Here is a 26871-nt window from a genome sequence, read left to right as displayed (position 1 = left end):
CAGGAGAATCGCCTGAACTCAGGAGGCAGAGGTTGCTCTGAGCCGAGATCGCACCACTGCACTCCAGCCTGGGCGACAGAGCAAGACTCCGTCTCAAAAAGGGGGGGGGCGCAGAGAGTAGTTGGGGTGACAGAATGGGATTTAGGGACAGAACTATCCTTTGGGGAGCAGAGTGGTATTGGGGACAGGTAGGTACGTAGTGGAAGGCAAAAGCACACGTAAGGTGCGTAATGCGCAAGAGCCGAGAGGTGTGTGCGGCAGCAGTGCACCAGGGGAGGAAGCTATCCCGGGCCGCGGCAGCACGTGGAACTTGGGTCCCGCAGTCGCAGGCTGCGCTCTAGGCCAACGGAAGCAGTTCCGCCTGTATTCGGAAAACAGTTCTCAGCTCCAAAGACACAGGTTGGAAAGCACTTTAAAAACACTTCGGCGAGGCACGGGATTGGAGAGCATCGGATCAGCAGACGAGAGACCACCGTTCCCGCCCGCGCGCCGCTCGGTACCCGAGGCGCAGCTTTGTGAGCTGCGAGACCCCGGGGCGGGCGCTGGGCGGGGTGGGGGCGTCTGACGTCAGTGCGCCCGGGAACGCGGGCCGGGGAGGCGGGGAGCCCCCCACTCGCAGGCTGGAGAAAACCAGAGTAGCTAGGTGGGCGGCCCCAAACCTCAACTCCCGGCATTACCAGGCAACAGCCATTCAGTTCGGTTGCTGGGACACGCGTCACCATGGCGACGGCTCCGCGCCGGGCAGTCTGAGTACTTAAAGAGCAAGCGCGCGCAACGCCCGGGCGTCGGAAAGCGGCCTTCCGGGACTCCGCAAACTCCCGTTCTTCTTTCCCCCTCCCCCTTACCATTCCCTTCGCCTTGTGGGCGCCAAGTCTCTCTGGCCTCCAAGGTGAACCCAACTCCCAACTCCCCAGCGCGCCCCGGGTTCCCGGGTCGGGCCGGCTTCAGGCGGTGGGGAGCGGGATCCCGGGCCCCGGGCGGGCGGGAGGGACGGGACGCGGTGCAGTGTTGTTCTTTCCCCCGCCAATATTGCACTCGTCCCGGCCTCCGGCCCCCCCGGCCCCCCGGCCTCCCCCCTACCCTTAGCGGGGCAGCCCCCGCCCTCCTGGCTCTCCATCCCGGCGGATCTTTGATAGACTGGAGTGTCGCCGCTGCCACCGTGAGTAAGTGGGGCTGGGAGGACTTCGGGCATCCTCCGACAGGCACCCTATCCTTCACTTAACTCCATCCAGCACCTCCCCAACCCGTACCCCCAAATCAGCCAAACTTCCCCTAGATCCCTAACTTCCCCCCTCCCAGGCTTTCTCTTCTACTCCCCGATTCCTTCCACTTCCCCACCCTATCTCGGAAAATTCCTAAAATAAGCAGTTGCACTGGCTTAGAAAACAACCAGAACTTTATGGCAATGTGCTGTCATCTTTCCTGGGGTTAGTGCCTGAGTAATACCCCTTGAAAACTCATCCCCTGAAGAGTGGGGCGACCACCCCTCTGGAAATGAACTTTTGGGTGCCAGAGAAGGGTCTGTGGTTGGCTGAGGGGCTGTAGCTTAGACCTCAGGGTCTCCAGGGTGGATCCCAAGGCCAAAGGGTCTAAAATTCTGAATTCTGAATCCGGTGGCCTCCTCCTCACACCCTTCCCTGGAGCAGCTGCCTCCGGAATGGCTCAAAGTCCTCAGGCACTGTGTCTGAAGGGGAAATAAGTAAAGTCAGAGGATGTGGCTCTCCCATAAGGCATGAAGGATCAGGTTGATCTCAATCAGTCACCTCACCATTGCATCGATACTGGAGATTGGACCAAATGATGTTTTCTTGGGAAAAGCAGAATACACCAAGACGCCCCCCTCGCATGGATGTGTCAATAATCACCCCAGAATCCGCCACAAGCTGGGGTCCCTCATAGAGCTTCACCCTGTCCAGGATTCCAGGATAGGAGTGTCCATTGGTGCTAGGGTGCCAGTGGGCACTCTGCCACCATGCCTGGGTCCTTGCTTTTCCCCAGCCCCCCTTGAGCTCACCAGGCCTGAGAGAGAAGGGAGGGAGGGAAAGGGAGGCAGGAAGGAGAGGGAAGGGGGGTGCTTTTCTCAGGCCTGGGGCCCCAGCTCTTTGTCCAGCTCCTTTTGCATCTCAAAGCACCAGCCGCATTCCAAGCGAGGATTGGGTTGCCATGACGATAAGCACAATGGGCTGGGGGGTGAAGTCACCCGCTTCCCAGGCTCTAGTCCACCCCCTTTTATCCCCTGTCCTGGCACCCCACAGCCCCAGGCACCTTAAAGGGGAACCAACCCAGGTTCCTGGATTCTGGGCTCTTGGCCATGGAGAGTCCAGCCTCTAAGCAGACCCATTTCCCCTCCCTTCCTGTTCATCCCCACCAACTAGGGCTACTTGTTGGAGAGGAATGCAAAGTTGTGAACAAAGTGCTGAACCGAGGCCTGTGAAGTCAGGGCCTTGGTTTTCTCTTCTGTAAATGATGATCCCTTCCAGGTCAGATGATCCTTATCCAGGTTGATAAGACAGATTCCAGGCCATACCAACTAAGGGACCAGATGTGATGTGCCCCTCCACAGATTGGCCTGGGTTTGGAGGCTTCTGGAGAATTGTAAAGGGCATCTAACCCAATGCCCTCATTTTACAGAGGGGAAAATAGGTCATGGAGGAGGAGTGACTTCACCAACATCACTCATAGGTGCTTGTGTCCATGGTGAGAAAGGGAAATGGAGAGAAGTGGCTGCAGTCCCCACCCATGGAGAGGTCACTGGTGAGTCCCAGCTAAAGAGGAAGGACAGGCCCGGCCTGAGTCCCACAGGTGGGCTCAGCCCCTCTCCTTACCGAATGTAGCCAACTTGAGGCCGGTGCAGAAGCTGCCAGCGATAGGAGGTCTTGTCCCGCCAGCCCACATTTCGTGGGTCCGTCCACAGTAGTCGCACCTGATCAGGGGTGTGGCCAGTATGCCACAGGGCATTTCGGAGGTGCTCACCTGGGCCAGACACTGATGTCACTGCCTGGGAGACATTGGCAAAGACAGTGGGTCAACTGCAGAACTGGAGTGAGGGGAGACAACAGGTTGGTAAGTGCAGGTGGGAAAGGGAGTCAAGGCGGTCATGAAAATGCCCCACAGAGCTGGCTCCAAGCCAGATGTCTGGGTAAGAGGGTTCCCAGTCAAGCAGTGGGGGAGGCCCTGGGGCTGCAGAGGAGAGCTTTGGGAAAGGGCCCTGGGTTGGGGAATCTGAGCAGCTGGGGACCTTGAGCTGCAGCCCGGGCTGGGCAACCGCCCGAAAGGGTGTAGCCTGCCAGTAGGTCTGCTCAGTCTGCTTCCACATGACTACGTAGAATCGGCCACTGTCTTGATAACTGAAGAGAAAGCCTGCGTAGTCATCGTCAGTCACTGTGTTCACATGGAAGGTGCCTTCAAAGTCCACACCATTGAAGGCCGTGTATCCTGGGGTGGGGGTGGGATAAAGGTCAGGGGCAGCAAAGCTACTGGTGGCCCATCATGGGGTGAAGTTGGGAAAGGATGCCTGCTATGTGTGTGGCCAGCTTGTGCCACTGCCTTCTCTCTCACCACTTTGCCCATTCTCCCTGTCTGTTTCCTCCCCTACCCTCTGCCCCTATAGGATTCCTCCATTTGGAAGTGATTGAACTATATATCCCTTACATACCAACTGCCAAGCCAGGGTCACTGTTCATGGTCTGAACGATTTCCATGCCCTGGGGTTGTATAGTAAAGAAAAAGCTGTGATGCAGGTGTGCTATCCCTCCCAGGCCCCCCGCCCCAGTAGCCCTGATAGCACCTGCCCAGCCCACTGCCCCGAGTACCTGGTTGAGCACAACCCAGTTTGGGTCAATCTGAGCATCACCCTCAGGATCCAGGACGACGGTCTGATAGGCCCGAAAATCCGTAAGCGTTACCTCTGCACTTTCGGGACACACATCCAGGGGGTCGACCACAGCATCATTGTCAAAGTCATCCTCACACACATCACCAACGCCATTGCCTGGGCAGAGTGAGGCTGGGTGCTCAGGAAGGCCCTGGCCACTGCCATTAGGCAACAATACCACCTGTTGGGCCTTGCATTCCTGACTTCTTTCCCCACCTTGCCGTTCCTCACTTCCCAACGGGGCTTGCTGCCTCCAGCTGGGCAAAGGCAACATGCTCTGGGTCCCCAGGCTTACCATCTGAGTCCTTCTGATTGGGATTGGGTACCAGGCGGCAGTTATCAGGACCAGGAGGCACGTAATCTGGGATGCCATCATTGTCATCATCCCCATCACACTCATCTCCAAGTCCATCGTTGTCTGAGTCCAGCTGGGAGCTATTTGGCAGCTGTGGGCAGTTGTCCTTGGTGTCCTGATGCCCATCCCCATCACTAATCAGAAGAACAGGTACCAAATAAAGGCTTTAAAGGTACTCCTTGTCCTTCCCCTTGCTTCTGCCTGGGAGCCTCTGGAGTCTACTCTCCATACAATCAGACCTCTGGCAGTCAGTTTTCTGAGGTGAAGGTCCAGCAGTAGGAATGGAGGGATGACTATAAGAATGACTTCCTGCTCAATAGCGATAGAGAATTAAGGCTAAATCATAGAAGGAATTTAGAATATACTATGGCCCGGGCACAGTGGCTCACGCCTGTATTCCCAGGACTTTGGGAAGCCAAGGTGGGCAGATCACCTGACTTCAGGAGTTCGAGACCAGCCTGGCCAACACAACGAAACCCTGTCTCTACTGAAAAAAAAAATTAGCCGAGCTTGGTAGCACGCGCTTGTAATCCCAGCTACTCAGGAGGCTGAGGCAGGGAAATCGCTTGAACCCTGGAGGCAGAGGTTGCAGTAAGCCGATACCACATCACTGCACTCCAGCTTGGGTGGCAGAGTGAGACTCCATCTCAAAAAAAATAGGAGGCCGGGTGCGGTGGCTCACACCTGTAATCCCAGCACTTTGGAAGGCTGAGGCGGGCGGATCACGAGGTCACGAGATCGAGACCATTCTGGTTAACACAGTGAAACCCCGTCTCTACTAAAAACACAAAAAATTAGCCATGTGTGGTGGTGGCCAATTGTAGTCCCAGCTACTCGGGAGGCTGAGGCAGGAGAATGGCGTGAACCCAGGAGGCGGAGCTTGCAGTGAGCTGAGATCGTGCCACTGCACTCCAGTCTGGGCAGCAGAGCGAGACTCCGTCTCAAAAAAAAAAAAAAAAAAAAAAAAGATATACTAGAGGAAAGTAAAATATCCCCTATAAGAACTTGCATTTTGCCAGGCACAGTGTGGCTCACACCTGTAATCACAGCACTTTGGGAGGCAGAGGCTGGTGGATCACCTGAGGTCAGGAGTTCGAGACCAGCCTGGCCAATATGGTGAAACCCTGTCTCTACTAAAAATACAAGAATTAGCTGGGCTTGGTAGCACACGCCTGTAATCCCAGCTACTCGGGGAGGTTGAGGCAGGAGAATCACTTGACCCTGGGAAGCGGAGGTTGCAGTGAGCCAAGATCGTGCCACTGTACTCTAGCCTGGGTGACAGAGCAAGACTCCATCTCAAAAAAAAAAACAACAAAAAAAAGAAATACCTTGCATCTCTTGATCAAGACCTTACCTGTCTTCATTGGTATCACAGACATCCCCCACCAAGTCGCTGTCTACATCTGTCTGAGAGAGAGGGACCTGTTCTCACCATCTCCTCTTTATAACTCTGAAGAGGGTGATCTGACCACTTCCCATCCAAAGGGCTGGGGCTTCATCCATCAGTACTCTCATCCCTCCCGTCCTTACCATCCCCCTGTACCTGGGTAGGATTGCTCATTTCAGGACAGCTGTCGCAAGCATCTCCCACCCCGTCCTCATCCCTGTCTGTCTGTAGTGGGTTGGGGACTTTAGGGCAATTGTCCAATCCATTGGGGATGCCTAGAAGACATGGGTGGCACAAGGTTGTTACTAGAACACGCCATACTCTCTCTCCTAGGTTGGTGAAAGTCCTGAACTTTGTCTCCCCACCTAGAGGACAACTGGTCAGGAAATCTGCCTGTTTCTTGTCTTACCTTCTAGTCCACACTCTGCCCAACGCTACGCCCTGCCTCACATTCCCATTGACATTTGCTGCAGGTAGTCTCTCCTCACCCAGGCCAGCGTCCACAAGCCTGCCTCCCCAGTTCACAGAGATGTCCTAGCTTCCCTTCATCCCTACCTGATACAAATTCTTACAGGTCCCCCAGCCACCCCTTCAGCCCCAGGCCTGCACCATCCCCATCCACGTCGTTGTCACAGGCATCTCCTTCCCCATTGCCATCTGTGTCCTTCTGGTCATTGTTGGGAACGTTGGGGCAATTGTCACAGGCATCACCAAATGAATCTGTATCTGAGTTCTGTTGGTCTTTGTTGGGGAACAGCCGGCAGTTGTCCTGGGCAGAGGGGTGGGAGGGGAAGGGTCAAGTCTCCCCTAAATCACTTGTCATCTTGCACTTACTTTGTCACTGTATCCTTTTCTAAGATCACACCCTTGTGATGGACAAACTGCTCAGCACAGTCCCACCCACCCAGCCTCCTTGTCCTGGGCACGAGGTTTTTGCCTCTCTGATTTGGAGTATTGAGCCCTTCCTAGAGAGCTGCCAAATGAGGTAAGAGAGGTACTGAGAGGACAGGAGGAGAAGAGAGGAGCTCCAAGGGGCAGGGCAATCTGGGAGTCACCTCAACATTCTTGATCCCATCCCCATCAGCATCGTCATCACACTGGTCCCCCACACCATCATTATCAGCATCTTCCTGCCCAGAGTTGGGTGTCAAAAGGCAGTTGTCCTAAAGTTCAGGGGAAGAGAATGGATGAGTTCTGGCCTGACCCAGCCTGGGCTCCCCACTATGCCCCCTCACCCGCCTGCTCCCTGCACCTGTTTGCAGTGTTTGTTGTTGTCCATGCAGGGCAGTGCTTGGTCTGGATAGCCATCGATGTCTGTGTCAGTCCCACATACGTTCCCATTCCCAGCCCAGCCCACGTTACACTAGGGCAACACAAAGGGTAGGAGCTAGCAGTTTGGTCTGGCTCCCCTCCTCCCTCTATTTTCCCTGCTTCAGGTTCTATTCTCCCCACCAACCAGTTCCTGGGCTCAGGCCCACCTCTCTCCTGTGAAGGCCTGCAACCCAGGCCCTAAACATAGCCGTACCCCTTTCCCCAGACTCTCCCTTTTCCTTCCATGCCTGAAGCCTAGCTTACCTGGCAGGATACTGCACCATTGCGTTCAAAGAGACAATGAGCATGGACGTGGCAGGGACTGTGGGCTGGGCTGTGGCAGGTCCGGGCTGGGAGGCAGCCCTGGCTCTGGTTGCCCAGGAAACCCAGGCGGCAGGGACCACACTTGAAAGAGCCCTAAGAGTGGAGAGGCAGCATCTTAGGAACGAGGGTGAGCCCACCAGGCACCCAGGACCAGCACTGCCCCACCTGCGGGGTGTGGGCTGGGCACTCGGCTATGCCAGGCATATCAGTATCTCCTTTAGGTTCTCATGACAGCCTTTCAGGGTGGATAATAGCCTTGGTTTTCAGATGAGGAAGCTGAGGCTCAGAAAAGTTAAATAACCTGCCAAAGAGCTAGCAAGAGGCAAATCAGTATTCCAAACCAAGTCCATGTGAACACCTAATCTGTGTAGTGTCCTGGGGAGGAGGAAAGGCAGCAGGAAATTTGAAGGTAAGAAGGGGAAAGGGTTGGGGTTTTACCATTCCCACCACCCCAGAATACACTCAGGGTATTCAGCTCACCACAGTGTTGGTGCAGATGGAGTTTGGGTCACAGCCACCATTGTTGCCATCGTTGCATTCATCGATGTCATTGCAGACCTGAAGGGGCAGACTTTGGGTGGAACCAGACCTATGGTGGGTCTCCTCAGATACAGCAGAGGACACTGGTATGGCCTTATCTGTGAACATCAACATTAAGCCCAGACCCAAAGCCGATGCAAAGCCATCCATGTCCCATTCATCACAAGGGTCCCATGTCTAACCCAGAAGCCCCTGGCCTCTACAAGGCCAAGATCCCTTGTCCACACACACTACCCAGTCTGACCTGTTTGCTGGCCCGGGCATAGTCAATGCCCACACCAGACACCTGTGTGCCCTTGTACCCTCGAGGACAGGCCTCACAGTGGAAGCCGGGCATGGTGTTGATGCAGCTGGAGCCCGGGAAACAGGGGTCGGCGTGAACACACTGGGGAACAAATGAGAAGGCAGAGGTCAGGCCACCCTCTGGGAAACTCAGGCCCCTGCCTGTGATCCATGAACCATTGCTCCAGGTCTCCCCTTTGTGCAGCTCTCCCCCCCACACAACCGCCTTGTGCTCCTGGTCCCCACCCCGCTTCCCTCGGGGTTCCCTCTCTCCCTCCCCATGTGCCTGGTCGCCATCTCAAGCCTCCCCTGCAGTTTCCCCAGCTCCTTCCCTGTGTGGCCTTCAGTCTTTGCCCTAGGCCTTCTGTCTCTCCCATCTTGCATTTCTCTTCTTGCCTCTGACCTCTCCTAAACTCCAAATTCCTCTCCTCTGGACCAGCATTTATCCCACCCTCTTGGGCTCCTCCTGACATCCTCACCCCAGTTTTCTGTACCCTTCTGGGCTCTGCCCTCCCCCACCTCATTGATGTCACTGCAGTGGGTGCCGTTGCCCTGTAGGCCGGGGGGACAGGGCCCACAGCGGTAGCCTGGGTACTCGTACACTTCCATGCAGTCCACGCCTCGGAAGCAGGGATTGGGGCTGCAGTGGGAACGCTGCTCATGGAAGCCTGAGGGGTGGACATAGTCAGAGCTACCCGGTGGTCACTATTTAAGCCACGAGAAGGGAAAGCCAAAGCCATTGGGTGGGGAACGTGGCACTATTATCTGGAGCCTCCCCTGCTCTCCCACTCACCGCACACCTGACACTCCATAATGGTGTTTCGGATCAGGGACATTTCCTTCACCTGGAGAAGGATGGGAAGGAGTCAGCACTTGACATCTGCCACCCCACCCCAGAATCAGTGCCACCCTTCACCGGCCCACCCAAACCTGGTCTCGTATATCATCCCGCAGCTCCACCAGGATCTGGTTGAAGAGGGTGAGTTGGGTGACCAGCGCCTTGGTCTGCTCCCCTGTCAGGACCCAGGGTGTGAGGGGCTCAGTACTGGAGCACCAGTCCTGGGCCCTCCATGGGCAATAAGCCGGCACATGCCACGGCTGCCCACCTCTGCCTTTAAACCTACTACATTCCTGACTGAAGAGGACTTAGTTTCAGGCAGCTGCCAGAGCCTGGGGCCTCCTCCCCCGTCCCTGCTTCCGCTTCAGTGTGGCCTACTCACCTAGAATGGAGTGCAGTGCATTGGTCACTGGAGAGGAGAAGAAAACATAGTCAGAGGGGTGAGGTGAAGTGAAGAGAGGCCTGGCTGGTGAGGAGGAAGAAGGAAGGTGAGGACAGGGACAGGGCTGGAGCCCCAGAATAAAGATGGGGTGCTGGATACTGGGAGGGTAGAGCTGGCAGACAAGCAGTGCCAGCTCCTTCCACAGGGCAAAAGGCCCTCTAAGGGAGTTGCTTCACAGGAAGTCAAAACCCAAATCCTCCTGGTTCCTAGGCATGGTAGCGGCAGAAGGGATGGGCCCAAAGCAGGGCCAGGGCCCCAGTACACCCATTCCCTTTTTCTTTTTTTTTTTTGAGATGGAGTCTCGCTCTGTCGCCCAGGCTGGAGTGCAGTGGCCGGATCTCGGCTCACTGCAAGCTCCGCCTCCCGGATTCCCGCCATTCTCCTGCCTCAGCCTCCCGAGTAGCTGGGACTATAGGTGCTCGCCACCTCGCCTGGCTAGTTTTTTGTATTTTTTAGTAGAGACGGGGTTTCACCGTGTTAGCCAGGATGGTCTCGATCTCCTTACCTCATGATCCGCCCGTCTCGGCCTCCCAAAGTGCTGGGATTACAGGCTTGAGTCACCGCGCCCGGCCTTTTTTTTTTGTTGTTTTTTTGAGACAGAGTCTTGCTCTGTTGCCCAGGCTAGAATGCAGTGGCACGATCTCAGCTCACCACAACTTCCACCTCCCGGGTTCAAGCGACTCTCCTGCCTCCACCTCCCAAGTAACTGGACTACAGGTACCCACTACCATGCCCAGCTAATTTTTTGTATTTCTTAGTAGAGATGAGGTTTCACCATGTTGGCCAGGCTGGTCTTGAACTCCTGACCTTGAGTGATCAGCCCACCTCGGCCCCCCAAAGTGCTGGGATTACAGGTGTGAGCCACCACACCCAGCCATCCCATTCCCTTCTTCAAGAGCTCTCCCTCAAGTATCTGGGGAGGTTTTATTTAGGTGAGAGCTTCTGAACATCCCTGTCAGAGAGAGCAGGCAGATGGGCAATACTCAGAGAAATCGCTAGTGACAGCTGCCAGTGGGAACTATAAAAGACTCAAGACCAGGTCATGCACGGTGGCTCACGCCTATAATCCCGGCACTTTGAGAGGCCAAGGTAGGTGGATCACTTGAGATTAGGTGTTCGAGACCAGCCTGGCCAATGTGGTGAAACCCCATCTCTACTAAAAATACAAAAATTAGCCGGGTATGGTGGTGGGCGCCTGTAATCCCAGCTACTTGGGAGGCTGAGGCAGGAGAATCACTTGAACGCAGGAAGTGGAGATTGCAGTGACCCAGATTGCACCACTGCACTCCAGCCTGGGCAACAGAACAAGACTCCATCTCCAAAAAAAAAAAAAAAAAAAATACTGGAGACCAGTATCTCTTGGTCAGCCAAGACCAAGCAATTAACTAATTCCTCTCTTGGATCGCTTTTTTTTCTGGGATGGCTGTATTGGAGATTGTGGAGTCAGGTAAAAGATTTGGAATAACAGGGTTAGAAACCCTAGGAATGGGTGAGCCAAAGGAATGGGTTTTAATGGACAGAGAGGTCAAGAAGACAGGAGTCACCAAAGGCCACAGGACCCATGGTCCAATGTCAGCAAACAAGTCTCTGTGTTACCTGCACTGTGGATGGACTCGTCCCCTTGGAATGGACACTCACTCAGGGCTCCTACCCGGGCCATGGACCCACCCAGAATAATTTTCATAGATTCCACAAAGCCCTGGGGGGATAGCAGCAGAGTAAGGTGGGAAGGTCTACCAACCCCTTCCCCAACTGGTGCAAATTCTATTTCCACAGAACTCAGAGGCTCCTCCCGGCTCACCTGCATCCTCAAATATGCCTTCTGTCCAGTCCTAATCTCCAGCCCATCGACCTCTGCTGGAGGAATGGGGGCCAGTGCTGGAAGGCCTGCATGTTGGTCACCCAGTTTGCAGTCCACATAGAGATGCAGAGCAGGGCTGGGTCTGGAGGGACCTCGGAGTCGCAGGAGAACTGTGTGTGTGCGACCATCGGCCAGGCCTGCTTGCTGTAGGTTCACGGCGTGGACTTTGCCATCCTCCCGCTGGTATCGCACCAGTACTGCCCAGGAGGGGAGATCAGTATGGGTGCTATCCCCTTCCCCCTGCCTCCCAGCTGAGCCTTGGATCAACTCTGCTGGATACCACATCTCTAGGGCCCCCATCCCTAAATCTACTATGTAGCTGTCAACACTTTGTATGTAATAGGTACACAATAAATGTTTTTGAAATTGGTTTAGGCCGGGCGCGGTGACTCAAGCCTGTAATCCCAGCACTTTGGGAGGCCGAGACGGGCGGATCACGAGGTCAGGAGATCGAGACCATCCTGGCTAACACGGTGAAACCCCGTCTCTACTTTAAAAATACAAAAAAACTAGCCGGGCGAGGTGGCGGCGCCTGTAGTCCCAGCTACTCGGGAGGCTGAGGCAGGAGAATGGCGTGAACCCGGGAGGCGGAGCTTGCAGTGAGCTGAGATCCGGCCACTGCACTCCAGCCTGGGCGGCAGAGCGAGACTCCGTCTCAAAAAAAAAAAAAAAAAAAAAGAAATTGGTTTAGAGGCCAGGCACAGTGACTCACACCTGTAATCCCAGCACTTTAGGGGGCCAAGGTGGGCAGATCACTTGAGGTCAGGAGTTCGAGAACAACCTGGTCAACATGGTGAAACCCTATTTCTACTAAAAATACAAAAGTTTGCCAGGCGTGGTGGTGGGCACCAGTCTCAGCTACTCAGGAGGCTAAGATAGAATCGCTTGAACCCAGGAGGTGGAGGTTGCAGTGAGCTGAGATTGTACCACTGCACTCCAGCCTAGGTAACAAAGCGAGACTCCGTTGGAAAAAATAATTGGTTTAGAGACAAATACTTTCTTAGTATTCATTGGTATCAGATGACTCTATCCTCTCCTATGGTGACAGCTGGTTCTGTGGCCACTGAACTGTTCCAGGGATCTGAAAGACCTTTCTATACCACCGCTGAGGCACAGAGACATGCCTCACCTCCCTCCAAGCATCCCCAAGTACAACCTCCCATCCCTACAAATATCAGGACTCAAGCCTCACCCTATTGTTTGGTACATGGCCTCTTAAAGCACCTTGTAAGCACCCCATACCAGGCGCCCCTGATGTCTGGGCACAGCCTGATGGGACCTTGGTCCCCAGTGAAGGCCAAGGAGAATGAGGAAGCACGTGTGAAGTAGGGATGAGGGATAATGCTTAAAAGAGGTCACCATTGCAGGAAAGGAGATGCCCACCAGTCACCTTTGTTGATCTTGCCTACAACAGAGGCCTCCAGCCATCGCGTGTTGTCTTGGCGAGAATAGAGGCCAAAGAGGACACCACCCTGCTTGGGGGGCAGGCGGAAGGTGGACAAGAGGTAGATGTCCCCAGCAGTGAGCAGGGCTGTCCGGATCTTCTCTGCCACAGCTACCATCTGCCGAGACTCGCCCACAGTCAGCAGGTCAATTACTGGTCAGGCAGGGGTTATCAAGGTTAGAGAATGGGATCAAATGCTAAGGTATGCCCTCCCCTGAGCCCACATCACCCCCTGTTCCCATCACCAGGCAGTGTTAATCACCTCAAAATTCAACCCTTGGCTGGGCGCAGTGGCTCGCACCTGTAATCCCAGCACTTTGGGAGGCTGAGGCAGGTGGATCGCCTAAGGTCAGGAGTTTGAGACCAGCCTGACCAACATGGTGAAACCCCATCTCTACTAAAAATACAAAAACAGCAACAAAAACTCGCCAGGAATGGTGGCGGGCGCCTGTAATCCCAGCTACTCAGGAGGCTGGGGCAGGAGACTCGCTTGAACCTGGGAGGCGGAGGTTGCAGTGAGCCGAGATCGCGCCACTGCACTCTAGCCTGGGCAACAAGAGTGAAACTCCGTCTCAAAAAAACAAAACAAAACAAAACCTCAACTCTTGTTGCTCTCAGAAGACAGAGCCACTGTGCCTTCCTTTCCCCATTATTGCCTATTACCACCTTCTGGGAACCTGCAGGTTTGAGGCTCACTTTGAAACACAAACAGCACCCCACAAATTTGAGATGCCCCCACCAGGTGGCGCAAAGGAGATGCTGTGCTGATCCCCCTCAGGAGTGGCACCTGGTTCCCACAACGCAGAAACGGGAGGCAGTTTCTCTTTCCATTCCTGGATTTGGCTCGTTCCACACCCTAGTTCCCCTCCTTCCATCCTAGGGGCACAGCACACTCGCTCTGGATAAGAACAGTTGCCCACTGAGGGCTCTGACCCTCCCACCATCTGGGCTATCTCCCACCGGAATGTAGGACCCAGCTCCTCTGCCTCCTGTGTCCTGGCCAATCTGTGGTTTTCCCTCCAGCCAGTAAAGAATCTATGCCTGTGTCATCTGCTCCAGCTACCTCTCCCACATCCATTGGCCCATCCCACCACCAGACCTCCGGGAGAGCCCAGGCTTCTTGGTCCCCACCCCCGCCCTATCCTTGGGCAGCCAAGAGCCCAGAGGGACGAAGCCCAGGGACCTACAGTATGCCCACCTTCAGGCTGCTCTCCCAGACCCCAGGGTGCCTACAGATGCTCAGGAACCACCCCAGCCAGGCAGCCTGAGCATCCAGTTCCTGAGTCCTCTGCCCTGGCCTCATGCCTGACCCTGGCCCGTTCCAACTCCCCCACTACTCTGTGGTGCCCACTCCTGTCCACCAGGCCATAATTTCACGAACCCTAGGCAGTCTAACGTTTTCCTCTGGCTCAATTTCTAGACTCTTCCCTCTCCCTTTGCCCACATGCTCTCTGCTACTTGGGTTGAGGGAAAATGGGGAAGACACAGAGAGCGGTCTAAGAGGATGGAGACAGGCTTACCCTGCAGGTCCTGACTGGCAGATGCGAAAGAGCAAAGGAGGAGAAGAGCCAGGGCCCCCCGAAGTTCCTGCGTCTCCATGCCTTTCAGCCGGCTCACTACCCCTGGCAGGCAGGCAGCTGGGAGGGGAAAAGGCTAGGCGGAGAGAGCAGGAGCCGGGGGGCGGAGGGACAGAGTTGGAGGGGGGGCCAGCAGGCGGGTGAGGGGGGGCTGAAACAAAGAGCTGCCAATCACCCTGGAGGCATCATCAGCTCTGGGAACCAGGGGCACTGGGAAAGAATCCTGGAGGCCTCCCTGCCTTCTACCTCTCCCTAATGATCCTCCCCCAGGTGCCTCCCTCTCCGCAGTCATCACATTGTTGGGGGTCTCCGCACACAGCACTACCGAATGCTACTGTTTTCTGGAAGCCACGATTGTGGAAGGCAAGAACCTCTGGCAGGGGCAGTGCTAGACAGTGGGCATTATTCCACAGCTGGCAGGAAAGGATGCCAAGGGAGTGGCCGAAACTCGCTTGCTATAGTGCCCAGGGATGCCCACATGGCATGAAGTTAGATGTTCTGGCGCAGCAAGTGCTCTTTATTAGGGTGAGGGTTCCCTGATACGTGCCTGTTTCTCCATTTTCCCTCATTCCTAGGAAAGCTTGGGAGTCTGGAAGCGTCTGAGGGGAACTGAAGGGAGAATCTAAAGCAGTGGTGAGGTCGGAGTGAAGAAACCAGGAAAGACGAAAGGGACACCAGGGACAGGCGTAGAAGACCAGGGGGACAGGCGAGGAGCCAAGGACCAGACTGTGGAACATTGTGGGTACTAGCGGACGGGCCGTGACCCGGATGAAGCAGAGGGGCGCCGGAGTTCCCGTTACCTAAGCAACAGCCTGCGAGCCGCTCTTCCCCTCCCCCACCCAAGCCCCAGCCCGGCCTTGCCTCCGGCCGCCGCCACCGCCCCTGTTTTGTTTCCATGGCGACAGGCGGCGCAGGGCCCGCTCCAAACATAACGCGCTGTGGAAAACATGCTGCTCGGGGGACCCCCCCGCAGTCCCCGCTCGGGCACGAGCCCCAAGGGGCCCCGGAGCAGTACAGGCCACGTGCAGTTTGGCAAGAGCCCTCAGACCTGGCCCAGGCGCACAAGACCCCGCTCTCCTGAGCCTGCCGCGCCTTCAGGGGCTCGGGGCTTCACTCAGCCGAGGCGCCGTGACTCGCCGAAGCGCGCCGGGCGGACAGCGCTGTCCCGCTAGCCCTGTCCCGCTAGCGCTGTCCCGCTACGTGGGCCACCTCTGGATGGGCCGGCGGCCGCCCTCCCCGGAGGCCCGCGGCCCAGTCCCCCGCAGTTCAGCTGCCAGTCGGACCAGAAGAAGCCTGGCCTCCCCGGGGACCTCCCCCGGCCCCCTGACCGCAACTACCGGAGGGGCGGTGGTGGGGGGCGGGTCCGTGCAGGGCAGGGCAGGCGCACACAAGGAAGTGTTTCCGGGACAGAGGGCGGGCAAGATGGCGGCGCCCATGGAGCTGTTCTGCTGGTCAGGGGGTTGGGGGCTGCCGTCAGTGGACCTGGACAGCCTTGCCGTGCTGGTGAGGGGTGGCGCTGGCGCACTCTGTTGTGCCCTGATGACTGGGGAGGGGGCCGAACTAGCCAGGCATCCAAACTTTGCCGGGCTACTCAGCACGGGCGCAGTGGGGGAAACTGAGGCAGTCAAAGACGTGGGCTCAATGCCCTATGCTGTAGATTTCTAGGCTTAATGCAGCAATGAAAATAAGCCTGGTTGGGAGTTCAGGTGATGGGTTCTAGTCCTTGCTTATCCACTCACTGGCTGTGTGACCTTGCAGAGATCCTTTCTCTTTGGGCGTTTTTTCTCCATTCGCAGGTTTACTAGGCAGGACTCTCTCAGGGACCCACTCTAGCTTGGAATTCCTGCCTTCTCCTCAGCCCCCTTTTCCTCTTCCTCCTCACTTAACAGCATTTACTGAGCCTATTGATTGTTGGACCAAACGACTCACAGCCAGGCTTTGTAGAAAGAGCTTAGCAATCAGACAGACTTCGTTTGCTTGATTTATTCATTGACTCCTTGCTTTAAAGAGCATCTATTAGATTTCTTCCAAATACTAAATATTGCCATGCAAAGATGAATAAAATATGTTCCCTCCCTTTGAGTTTACAGAAAGGCAGATAGGTAAGCAAATAAATATAGTAAAATATTCACGTATAAGTTAAAGTAGGAACAGATCATAGATACTGCCAAAGAGAAGGGCATGGTCAGTGCTTCCAAGAAGAGGGATACTGGTTAGGAAAAGCTTCTGAGGATAGATGTCCACCAGGTAGATGGCAAGGGAGGAGAAAGAGGAAAGGATTTTCCTGGCTGACCTGTAATCACGGACATGTCTATAATCTCTCTGAGCCCTGTGTTGCCCATTTGCAAATAGAAATGGTAGTGACTCCCCCTTTTTTTTTCAAGACTAAGATACTAAGTATAGGGAATGGCACATAAGGTATTCAATAAATGTTATTTCTCTTCTTGATACTGCTGTGGGGGCCACGGCCCTGCCTTTCTGACTTCTGCTTCCTTCCCTGCAGACCTATGCCAGATTTACTGGTGCACCACTGAAGGTACACAAGATCAGCAACCCCTGGCGGAGCCCTTCAGGTACCCAGTGTCCCTTGGGGGTAAGGAAGGGTATGTACAAGGGGAGAAGCAGGAGATAGGTAGGAATGTGTTGCAACTATGTATGAGTAGGCAGCTAAGGGTCTGGTTGGTAGGTGTACTTCTCTCTCAATATCAGGAACTCTGCCTGCCCTTCGGACCAGTCATGGAGAGGTCATCTCAGTTCCACACAAGATCATCACCCACCTTCGAAAAGAGGTAGGTAACTTGGATAGAGGGGGCTGCCAGTAAGACAAGTTCAGTCAATTCTGTACAATACACATTTATTGAGCACCAGATACATGCCATGCTAGATGGAGGTGACCCAGAGCATCAAGGAGCAACAGTCTGCTGGTGGAGACACACACAGTGTCACTGTGATGTATTCAAGCAGTCAGCAAGAGATGAAGCTCAGGGCACTGTGGGGATATCCAGAGACACAGTACATTCTGCCTGTCAGGCAGGGAGGGAGAGGAGCACAGGCTGAAGGAGAGTAGAAGACAGCAGTTGGCCTCTGATGGTGGCACTGGAGAGAGATTTCTAAGGGCCACTTCCCTGTTACCAGGGACTGGGTTGGGCTAGATACGGGGCTCAGGATGAACAAGGCTTACAGCCAGTTTGGAGAAGATGAAAGAGCATTACTAGAGGAGTGGGGAGGCCTAGGCTATGCTCTTTACTCTGCCATCGACTATGTGATCTTGGGCAGGCCACATAACCTGTCAGGGCTGGCACTCCCTTATTTGTAAAACTAGAGGGCTGGGCCAGCATGTTTTCCAAGGGTTCTTCTAGCATTGATGGTCAGGTTCCAAGAGGGAACACAGTGTCAGAAGTGGGACACTCTTCCTCATTTCTAATTTCCCAAAGGTTAAGGACCTGGGGAATTAATTGAGAAGCCTGAAAAGAGAGGATCCAGATAAAAGAAAAAGTTCCTGGCAGGGCCAGGGCCACTGCCCTGATTCCTTAGGTGTGAACAGAGCTTTTCCAGTTTCCAAAGTATTCTAAATTACTTCCTAACACAGCGGCATTGAGAGAAAGATTCTTACCCCCATTCCACACGGGAGAAACTGAGGCTCAGGGAGATTTAAGGATCATGCTCAAGAGGTTATCTGGGGACAAAGTTTACTCAGGATGTGGAGGGGGATGCTGAGGAGCAGGGACTGGAGCCTGGGAAGGTAGGGCAGGCTGAGACCTGGGGGTATGGGTGGAATGTGTATGTGGTAGTGGTGTCTGGGCCATGGAATGAAGTGGAATAAATAGCCAAGAGCTGGGCACTGAGGGAACCAGCTGGGGGGCCCTGGGCGTGGGTTCCCTGGATCCAGGGAGTGTGAGGATGGCTTTCCCTGGTTCCTGAGGCATGGACCAAGTCCCAGCCTGCATCTGAGCTCCGCTGTGCTAGCTTTGTGGTGTCTGGGTCGGGGAAGTTACCGTTAGAAAGTTGCCGTCAGCAGGCGTCCTTCCAGCTTTCCATGGAAATTCTGGGAGCTGCTCCTAGTTTGCGGCCGAGACTTCCCTCCTTCCCCGCATTGGGCGCTGGACCTTGACGGCCAGCAGGCTCCAAGGCCCAGGCTTTTTGCCAACAGCAACAGGCTACTGGCTGGGCCCAGGCAAGGGAGCCTTGCTAGGAAAAGTTCCTTGCTCTACCTCCACTACACTCAGGCCAGTGAGGGGGGTACCAGACAGGACTCCTTCCTCCCTGGTGAAGTGCCCCTGCAGCTCCTCAGTGTCCACACCATGGATATTTCCTCCACAGAAGTACAATGCTGATTATGATCTGTCAGCTCGGCAAGGGGCAGACACCCTGGCCTTCATGTCTCTCCTGGAGGAGAAGTTGCTCCCGGTGCTGGTGAGTGTGCCCAGACCCCCCAGCATCCATGGTTAGCAGGGGAGGGGTCGGGCACACATAGACCCACACAGAGACTCAGGACAGCATGGGGGTCAGAAGCCCACCCTGAATCAGACAGGTACACTGGCTCAGACCTGCCTGTTTCTTCCTGCCTACCCAATCCAGGTACATACTTTCTGGATAGACACCAAGAACTATGTGGAAGTGACCCGGAAGTGGTATGCAGAGGCTATGCCCTTTCCCCTCAACTTCTTCCTGCCTGGCCGCATGCAGCGGCAGTACATGGAACGGCTAGAGCTGCTGAGTGGGGAGCACATGCCTGAGGACGAGGAAGAGCTGGAGAAGGAGGTAGCTCTGAGACCGGGGGCTGTTGTATGAGATGAGCCCCAAGGATGCTGGCCAGGAATGGGAGTGCTTAGGTGGGGAGGTGGAACTGTTCCCGCAGCTGCAAGCCTACCTGTGTCGTCCCTACAGCTGTACCGAGAGGCTCGGGAGTGTCTGACCCTGCTCTCTCAGCGTCTGGGCTCTCAAAAGTTCTTCTTTGGAGATGCGTGAGTCTGACTCCAAGAGGATAATGGGTGGTTTGGGAGAAGATACAGGTTCAGACGGAGCAGCTGGGGCTGGGGCTGGGGTGGGGTCAGGCTCTGGACAGGAGGTCCTTGGGATAGATACTGGTCCTGCTGCCAGTGGGGCTGTGTGTGGGGCCAGAGCCTTCTCAAAGGTACAAAAGGGTAGGGTGGGAGGGCAGCCAGGCACAGGAGGGGCCTGAAGAGCTGTGGGGCACTGAATGTGCCCTTTATGCAGCCCTGGGATAGAGTCCTATTCAGGGCCAGGCTGGCGCCACCTGGGGATCTCTCCCAATACCAGGTCTAGAACTGTGTGTCCTGTCCTTCCCTGATGGCCGCCTGCTGCCCAGAGCCCACCTCCCAAGGCTGACTCTTCCTCCAGCTCCATCTTTACCCCTTCTGCCTCAGTGCTTCTCCTCCATCCCACCCTTCTCTCTCTGCTCCAGCCCTGCCTCCTTGGACGCCTTCGTCTTTAGCTACTTGGCCCTGCTGCTGCAGGCAAAGCTGCCCAGTGGGAAGCTGCAGGCCCACCTGCGGGGGCTGCACAACCTCTGTGCCTATTGTACCCACATCCTCAGTCTCTACTTCCCCTGGGATGGAGGTAAGGGGCAGATGGGAGAGGCAGCCCTGGGGAGAGTGGGCAGGGATCTGAGAACTAGTTCCCCTAACTCACCTTCCTTCCTTGACCCTCAGCTGAGGTACCACCGCCACGCCAGACACCAGCAGGCCCAGAGACTGAGGAGGAGCCATACCGGCGCCGGAACCAGATCTTATCTGTGCTGGCAGGACTGGCAGCCATGGTGGGCTACGCCTTGCTCAGCGGCATTGTCTCCATCCAGCGGGCAACGCCTGCTCGGGCCCCAGGCACCCGGGCCCTGGGCATGGCTGAGGAGGATGAAGAGGAATGATTTGTCCTCACGCTCCCAGGACTGGTTTTTCTACTCTCGTGCATTCCAGAGGCCCCCGTGCCTCCTCTTTGTTGGTACAGCCGGACACGGGGTGCTGCTCCCCAGAATAAAGCCACTCACGCTGACTGGGCTCAAACATTTTCTCCTTTAAGAGCTGCCATTTTTCCTGGCTAGTCCCACAGGAACCATCTGGCTGCCTGGGCACACCTGCTGCTGCTTTAAGGCTTCTGCCCTGATGCTGACACTGCTGCTCCATGGGCCCAGTTCTGCATCTCCAGGAAACACAGTCTCCAGTTTTGGGCCTAGCTTTCCTAGTCTCTTCTTTTCCTTACCCTCACCCCTCATCTTGTGTTTGTACGACAGTGAGCTCACTCTAGGCCTGGGCCCAGGCCCAGTTTCCAAAGCAAGCAGCACACAGTGCACGTTCACATAAGCATGGGGGCTGGGGGAACACTGGGGCTTACTGGTCTTTTTCTAGGGGCCTCCAGCCCCTGGCAATACCTAGAGGGGAAAGTGAATCACCCAAACCACTGCCCTTGGGCTTATGTCGCTGTAAGCGCACCCTGGCCCTGCTGTGCCCTCTTTAGCCACAGACAGCGTGTGAGCTGACTCTGTCCTTTTAATGCCCAGGCTGAGCTTGAGTATCCACTCCATCACTGCAGACACCACAGGTAGGTATGAATGGAGTAGCCAGGTGAGATCGTCTCCAGGAAGCCCACGGCAGGATCCTTGATGGTAAGAGGCACATCCTTAGAGGAGCTAGGGAGTGGGGAGGAGAAGCTAAGAGTGTGATCCTGCCAAGGCCCCCGACCCTGTCTTCAGCCCACTTCCCAGACCCCACTGTTGCCCTCACCGGTTTAGCACGACCACAACGGTAGAGCCATCGGGATGCATCAGTGCCACTGTGTCCAGGTCGTTCTTCTGACTGGCAACCAGCCCCACTCTCTGGGAGCCCTCAGGAATGAACTTGCTGAATGTGGAAACAGATGGTCAGAGTCCCTCGGGGTACCGCCCATGAAACCTTCATCTAAGAAGTCACCCATCCGCATACCCACCCCATAACTCCTGCAGAAGCTCTGCCCTGGGTCTCTAGACCTGGAGCCATGCTGCTGGGCACTGACCCTGCTTTTCTATATCGCAGTCCAGCCTCAGGCACTGGGGTTGTCTGTTGCTAGTCACTTCCTGCCTCCATGGTGCAAAAGGGGATGGGTGTGCCTCTCCCGAGGTTCCACCCTAAACACCTTCCTGCTCCCTCATGGTGTAGAGTGATGTAAGCCATCTGACGTAGGAGATGATAAGCCTGATATGGAATGGGGGTGCCTGCCCTCCATTCACCTGAAGTGACCAAGGTGGTAGAACATGGGCTGTTTGTAAAACGTGTCCTTGGTGATGTCTACAATGACGGGACTGTCGACAAAATTACGCACCCAATTGGGTCCTCCTTCGGGGTTCAGGGCGAGGTTCCAGTCAGTCCAGCTGACCACATGGTACAGCAGGTTCTAGGGTAAGGACAAAGGCAAAGAGACAAAGGCTCAACACTGGGGGTCCCCAGAGACTGTAGGTAAGGGTCACATGAGGGAGAAGTGGCTGTGGGTACCTCAGCCCTGTGGAAGATTGAGGCATCTCAAGGGGATCTGAGAAGTCTGAGGCAGGTGAAAGTGCCTTAGTAGTTGCAAAAGGGGCAATGAGGTGTGCAGACCTGTGAAGGAAAGGCAAGACAGGGAATCATGGTTCCCCAGTTGCCCAAAAGGGCAGGCTAGCTGGGCAAAGCTGGACAGGAAAGGTCTGTCAGTCTTTGGTGAGACTACTAAGGGGTCTGGGGTGTGCTTTGCAGGAAGGCAGACTGGGGTGGCTTACCGTGATGATGCTGTGGCTGTACTGCATCCCTCGATCCCAGGAGCCTAGCCGCACACTCTGCTCCCAGAACTTGGAGCCCACACAGGCCTCTGAGGCAAAGAGCATGGTGTTGGGGAACAGGCGGTGTGTCTCCCCTAGGGTGGCTTTGGCTGGAGCCAGAAAGTCCAGGTACCAATGTACAGCAATGCCATGAACATACTTAGCTGCCTCTGGGTCTGTCAGTACCTGCAAAGGAAGAGCAAGTGACCCTGGACCTTGCACACAGGCTTCTGGAACTTCTGTTTCCTCTTGTAGGAATCCTGAAGATGGGTGGTGGGCAGAATGCAACTAGAGAAGTTTTGGGAGGGATTTTTTGTTTTTATTTTTGAGACAGGGTCTCACTCTGTCACACAGGCTGGAGTACAGTGGCACAATCACAGCTCACTGCAGCCTCAAATTCTAGAATCAACTAAACCTCCCGCCTTAGCCTCCAGAATAGTTGGGACTATAGGCGTGCCACCACCATACCCAGCTAACTTTTCTATTTTATTTTTATAGGGATGGGGTTTCACCATGTTGCCCAGGCTCATCTTGAACTCCTTAGGTCCACGTGATCCCCCACCTTGGGTTCCTAAAGAGCTGGGATTATAAGCATGAGCTACCACCCCAAGCCTAGAGAGGTTTAAAGTGACAATTGTGGGATCCATGGTGCCCTGGAGGTCCAGGGGAATGGTGCTCTAGGAATCCACAGTTGGGTAGAGAAATTGCTCTAAGTTTGGGAGCCAGTCATTTGGAGGCTAGATTTGAAGGTCAGTGGAGCACCAAGGAAGTCTAGGCCTTATCACCTTTGCCCAGTGGGGCAGCAGCAAGCATTGGTCATCCAGCATGAGTAGGCGGACATTGTGGTGAGTACTGTTGGCGAGGGTAGGACCTAGGTCATGGGCAATGAAGTCTCGCTGATGTTCGGGGTGAAGCCCAGGCACTGGAAGGGGTATCCACTCAATAGCCCAGCAGAAGGCTCATTTTCAACTGTCACTGCCCAGAACTGTAACTTGTGCTCAGCATAGGCATCCAGGAACCTGGCAAGAGAAAGGTCATAAATGATCCGGCCAAGAAAGTGGACCAGACCGAGAGAACAGGAAGCCTGATGGAGTGGCCAAGACTGACAGGTCCAAGTCTGAAAGGCCCAGAAGGTAGAAAGGTGAGCTGAGGAGAGGCAGATCTGGAAGTGGAACGAGGTTGAGGGTTGGGACATAGATCAACGTGGCCAAAGGGGAGGCCAGTCCTGATCCCACAGCCTTGCTGATACCTTACTTCACAAAGTATCTGGCCCAGGTCTGGTGGTAGATGTCTCCGGGCTGTCCCTTGAGTGACACCTTCCCATTCCCTGCTCCGCTGATCTTGAGCCTAGTGGGTGATGTCCAGGGGTTGGCAAGGAGTGAAACGGGACGCTGGGCCAACTACAGGGCTCGGTGAATCAGGGGTATCTAAAGACAAAGGTAGTGAAGAGAGAAGCACCCAGAGTTGGAACACATACTAGCCCAACCAGTGCATCCGGTTCAGCCATCAGCCCCCACCCTCCCACCCCCGAGACAAAATAGCAGGGGAAGAAACGTCTCTACAAGCAGACCTACCCTACAGCTTCTCAACCCCCAGACATCAGGGCCATCAGGGCCTGAAAAAGCTAGAATGCCTACGTTGAGCTTGGTATCTTCCTCTGGGAGGCTGGAGTTGTGCAACTAGAAATCATCAGGGGTGTCTGCATAGGTGTAGGTGCGGATGGAGAAGTCACAGCTGGCCATGGGTTCCCGGATGATGTTATATCCAATTCCTACAGAAAAGGATGATCAAGATATGGTAGTCTGAGTCAATAGGAGAGTATGGGACTCTGCTTATCACTTGTCAGTCCTAATAGTGTCTGAGTCAGGGCCAAAGGGAACTTGGGCTCCTGGGTTGGAACCTGTGGAGGCTGGCACCTGGGTGAAATACAGGCCTTTCTGAGCCTGAGTCCATAAGCAGTTAGCAGATGATAGGCGGGGAAATCTTATTTCAGAGGGCATTAAAACGGGAACCAAATGTCAGGGATGGGCAGAAGTCAGGATCCAAAGAAAGGGCAAAGAAAAGTGTCAAAGGCACTGTCATCTTGTCCCCTTCCTCCTCATCTTCTTCAGAGAAGTACGATTTAAGTAGCAAATTTTGGGCAGGGGGTGACAGGGCAAGGATGTTGAGGGCAGCTGCATCTCCAAATCCCTTCACTTTCTGGGACTTCTGTTCTGGCTGCAGGGTCAGTAGCAGGCCCGAGGACATCCACAGGGAATAAGGGTCTCAGTTCCCAGGGGAGAAACTCCTTGATGATCACTGACACCGTTTGCCTCTAAGAGGACCCAGCCTGGCCCAGGGGGTGAAGGGTGTAATGTTTACCTGTGCCAGTGCAATTAGCCTGGATGGTCCCCTTACTCAGCTCCATCCAACGCCCACTGCTTCTGCTCTCAGCGGCTGAAGGTACCGAGGGCAGGAAAGGTCAGGGCGTCAAGAGAGTCACAGTATGTGGCATTGCAGACACAGACCACCAAGTTGTAGCTGAAGCTTTTAGGGATGCAGGGGCACCACCGGGGAGGGAGCACAAGCAGAGGTGAGGTCTGATGAGGATGTGGGGAACGGACACAGCTGCTCGGAGAGACGGAAGACGGTTTCAAAACTCCTCACCCCAAAGTTGGTCTCAGTCACTCAAAAGGATTTATTGAGCACCTATTAAAAGTCTACCACCAGAGTACTGGAAGGCTACCAAAGGACTACGAGGCAGAAGGGAGCCTCTGTGCTACCTCGCCACCACCTTGACTCACTTACCTGATGCCCATGACACTGCCTGAAGTAGAAGCAATCCTGTGAGGCTGGCGGCCATGATGCTTACCCTACCCGAAGGCTTGGGACATTCCTGAGGACAGAATGAGGAGTGGCTGAAAAGCAAGCCCCTCTCCTCCCCTCAACTACTCTCCTGGGCAGAGTTTAGCTGCCTTTGGCTGCCCATGGCCTAGTCTCCCACATTCATTAGGACAAGGCCCACAGACACCTGGGTGCAGCTCTCCCTGCAACCTTTCTGATGACAACTCTCTGCCCACCCCAAATCAGGACGCTCCCCACCACTCTTCCCACCCATTTCAACTTCGACCCCTCCCTCCATCTGTGCCTTGCTCAAAGAGCCATGATGGCCCTGGATTCAAAGAGAGTCTGTCATTCACTGAATTCCAGTGCCAGGATTCCAGAAGCACTGTGACAATGCTGATTGGGAGCTCTCTCTTACCTTTCTGGAAAACTCCATCACCTCAGGGTCATTGGATGAGGAGAAGACCACAGGGGTTCCAGAGTCTCTGAAGGATAGAGGATCCACTAAACAAAAACAACGATGCAGGGACCTGCCATAGCTATAGGCACTAGGTTAGTCCTGCAGGTAATTCCGGCTTCCTGACATGGATGGGTCATGTGATGACTGGGAGAGTCACATGACACAGGAAGTGAGGGAATTGCAGGCATATTTCTAAAGGGCAATTGGGTTCCTCTGAGTTGTTACAGATTATACACCCTTTAAAATTCTGGAGGGTGACCGGGCGCCGTGGTTCAAGCCTGTAATCCCAACAATTTGGGAGGCCGAGACGGGCGGATCACGAGGTCAGGAGATTGAGACCATCCTGGCTAACACGGTGAAACCCTGTCTCTACTAAAAAATACAAAAAATTAACGGGGCGAGGTGGCAGGCACCTGTAGTCCCAGCTACTCGGGAGGCTGAGGCAGGAGAATGGCGTAAACCCGGGAGGCAGAGCTTGCAGTGAGCCGAGATCCAGCCACTGCACTCCAGCCTGGGCGATAGAGTGAGACTCCGTCTCAAAAAAAAAAAAAAAAAAAAAAAAATTCTGGGAGGTATGTGTGAATGACAACTTTAGGAAGAGCCTAGAACACAGAAGACAGATTTGGATGGAGAATGGGGTAAAGGTTCCTAAATCCCAGAGGATGGGAACCACAGCAAGCACACTGAGTTTTGATAAAAATTTCAAAATGATACAAATAAAGCTGATACTAAAAAACAAAAACAAGGCCGGGCGCGGTGGCTCAAGCCTGTAATCCCAGCACTTTGGGAGGCCGAGGCGGGCGGATCACAAGGTCAGGAGATCGAGACCACAGTGAAACCCCGTCTCTACTAAAAATACAAAAAAAATTAGCCGGGCGCGGTGGCGGGCGCCTGTAGTCCCAGCTACTCAGGAGGCTGAGGCAGGAGAATGGCGGGAACCCGGGAGGCGGAGCTTGCAGTGAGCCGAGATCGCGCCACTGCACTCCAGCCTGGGCAACAGCGTGAGACTCCGTCTCAAAAAAAAAAAAAAAAAAAAAAAAAAAAAAAAAAAAAAAACAAACAAACAAACAAAACAAAACCTTCACTACACAAAATGCTAAGGCTATCATGATGTTTAAGACAGTCTCAGGCCGGGCATGGTGGCTCACGCCTGTAATCCCAGCACTTTGGGAGGCCGAGGCGGGCGGATCACGAGGTCAGGAGATTGAGACCATCCTGGCTAACACAGTGAAACCCCGTCTCTACTAAAAATACAAAAAATTAGCCGGGCGTGGTGGTGGGCGCCTGTAGTCCCAGCTACTCGGAGGCTGAGGCAGGAGAATGGCGTGAACCCGGGAGGCGGAGCTTGCAGTGAGCCGAGATCAGGCCACTGCACTCCAGCCTTGGCGACAAAACAAGACTCCGTCTTAAAAAAAAAAAAAAAAAAAAAAGACAACAACAACAACAAAAAAGACACAGTCTTTGGCCGGGCGCAGTGACTCACGTCTGTAATCCCAGCACTTTGGGAGGCCGAGGCGGGCGGATCACGGGGTCAGGAGATCGAGACCATGGTGAAATCCCGTCTCTACTA

General features: G+C 54.8%; 2 protein-coding genes, 1 long non-coding RNA gene, 1 other non-coding gene and 1 pseudogene across 33 annotated transcripts; 3 read left to right on the top strand and 2 right to left on the bottom strand.

Moving 5' to 3' along the window:
* The first annotated feature begins 780 nt into the window (after positions 1-780).
* Positions 781-3115, top strand: LOC144330955 (uncharacterized). The gene is made up of 2 exons (XR_013397690.1): positions 781-1159; positions 2632-3115. It is a non-coding gene; the product is annotated as an uncharacterized LOC144330955 (long non-coding RNA).
* On the top strand, positions 968-1063 carry MIR92B (microRNA mir-92b). The gene has a single exon (NR_032389.1). It is a non-coding gene; the product is annotated as a microRNA mir-92b (primary transcript).
* THBS3 (thrombospondin 3) lies at positions 1379-15624 on the bottom strand. Of its 28 annotated transcripts, none has more exons than XM_077995958.1 (24): positions 14179-14276; positions 13446-13556; positions 12605-12811; positions 11155-11411; positions 10950-11052; positions 9294-9320; positions 9004-9086; positions 8867-8918; positions 8593-8741; positions 8036-8176; positions 7732-7809; positions 7192-7344; positions 6869-6979; positions 6672-6779; positions 6226-6385; positions 5760-5891; positions 5584-5632; positions 4170-4363; positions 3813-3991; positions 3656-3704; positions 3239-3435; positions 2826-2998; positions 1769-1908; positions 1379-1684 (listed from the first exon to the last, which is right to left on the bottom strand). In XM_077995958.1, the coding sequence occupies exons 1-24, from the start codon at positions 14255-14257 to the stop codon at positions 1626-1628; spliced, it is 2991 nt and encodes a 996-aa protein (XP_077852084.1). In that variant the 5' UTR covers positions 14258-14276; the 3' UTR covers positions 1379-1625. The 28 variants fall into 28 exon arrangements, with proteins under 28 accessions (XP_077852084.1, XP_077852095.1, XP_077852251.1 ...); XM_077995969.1 differs by having other exon boundaries at positions 5584-5636; positions 5773-5891; XM_077996125.1 differs by having other exon boundaries at positions 5584-5636; positions 5773-5891; positions 8874-8918.
* On the top strand, positions 15451-20247 carry LOC717595 (metaxin-1). 2 transcript variants are annotated; one of them, XM_002808242.4, is made up of 8 exons: positions 15451-15738; positions 16739-16808; positions 16945-17024; positions 18556-18648; positions 18814-18996; positions 19123-19199; positions 19661-19815; positions 19908-20247. In XM_002808242.4, the coding sequence occupies exons 1-8, from the start codon at positions 15451-15453 to the stop codon at positions 20120-20122; spliced, it is 1161 nt and encodes a 386-aa protein (XP_002808288.3). In that variant the 3' UTR covers positions 20123-20247. The 2 variants fall into 2 exon arrangements, with proteins under 2 accessions (XP_002808288.3, XP_077800741.1); XM_077944615.1 differs by having other exon boundaries at positions 15644-15738; positions 19661-19854.
* Positions 17073-25447, bottom strand: LOC106996181 (lysosomal acid glucosylceramidase-like; annotated as a pseudogene). The gene is made up of 11 exons (XR_013397360.1): positions 25260-25447; positions 24803-24893; positions 24380-24566; positions 24123-24282; positions 23656-23791; positions 23273-23445; positions 22804-23037; positions 21980-22204; positions 21458-21621; positions 20976-21092; positions 17073-20881 (listed from the first exon to the last, which is right to left on the bottom strand). The product of XR_013397360.1 is annotated as a lysosomal acid glucosylceramidase-like (transcript).
* Between the last annotated feature and the right edge of the window lie 1424 nt (positions 25448-26871).

This window comes from Macaca mulatta, chromosome 1 (assembly GCF_049350105.2).
Source record: "Macaca mulatta isolate MMU2019108-1 chromosome 1, T2T-MMU8v2.0, whole genome shotgun sequence".
Lineage (NCBI taxonomy): Eukaryota > Metazoa > Chordata > Mammalia > Primates > Cercopithecidae > Macaca > Macaca mulatta.
Note: the sequence above shows the minus strand (reverse complement) of the source record. Positions and strands in the feature narration are given on the sequence as shown.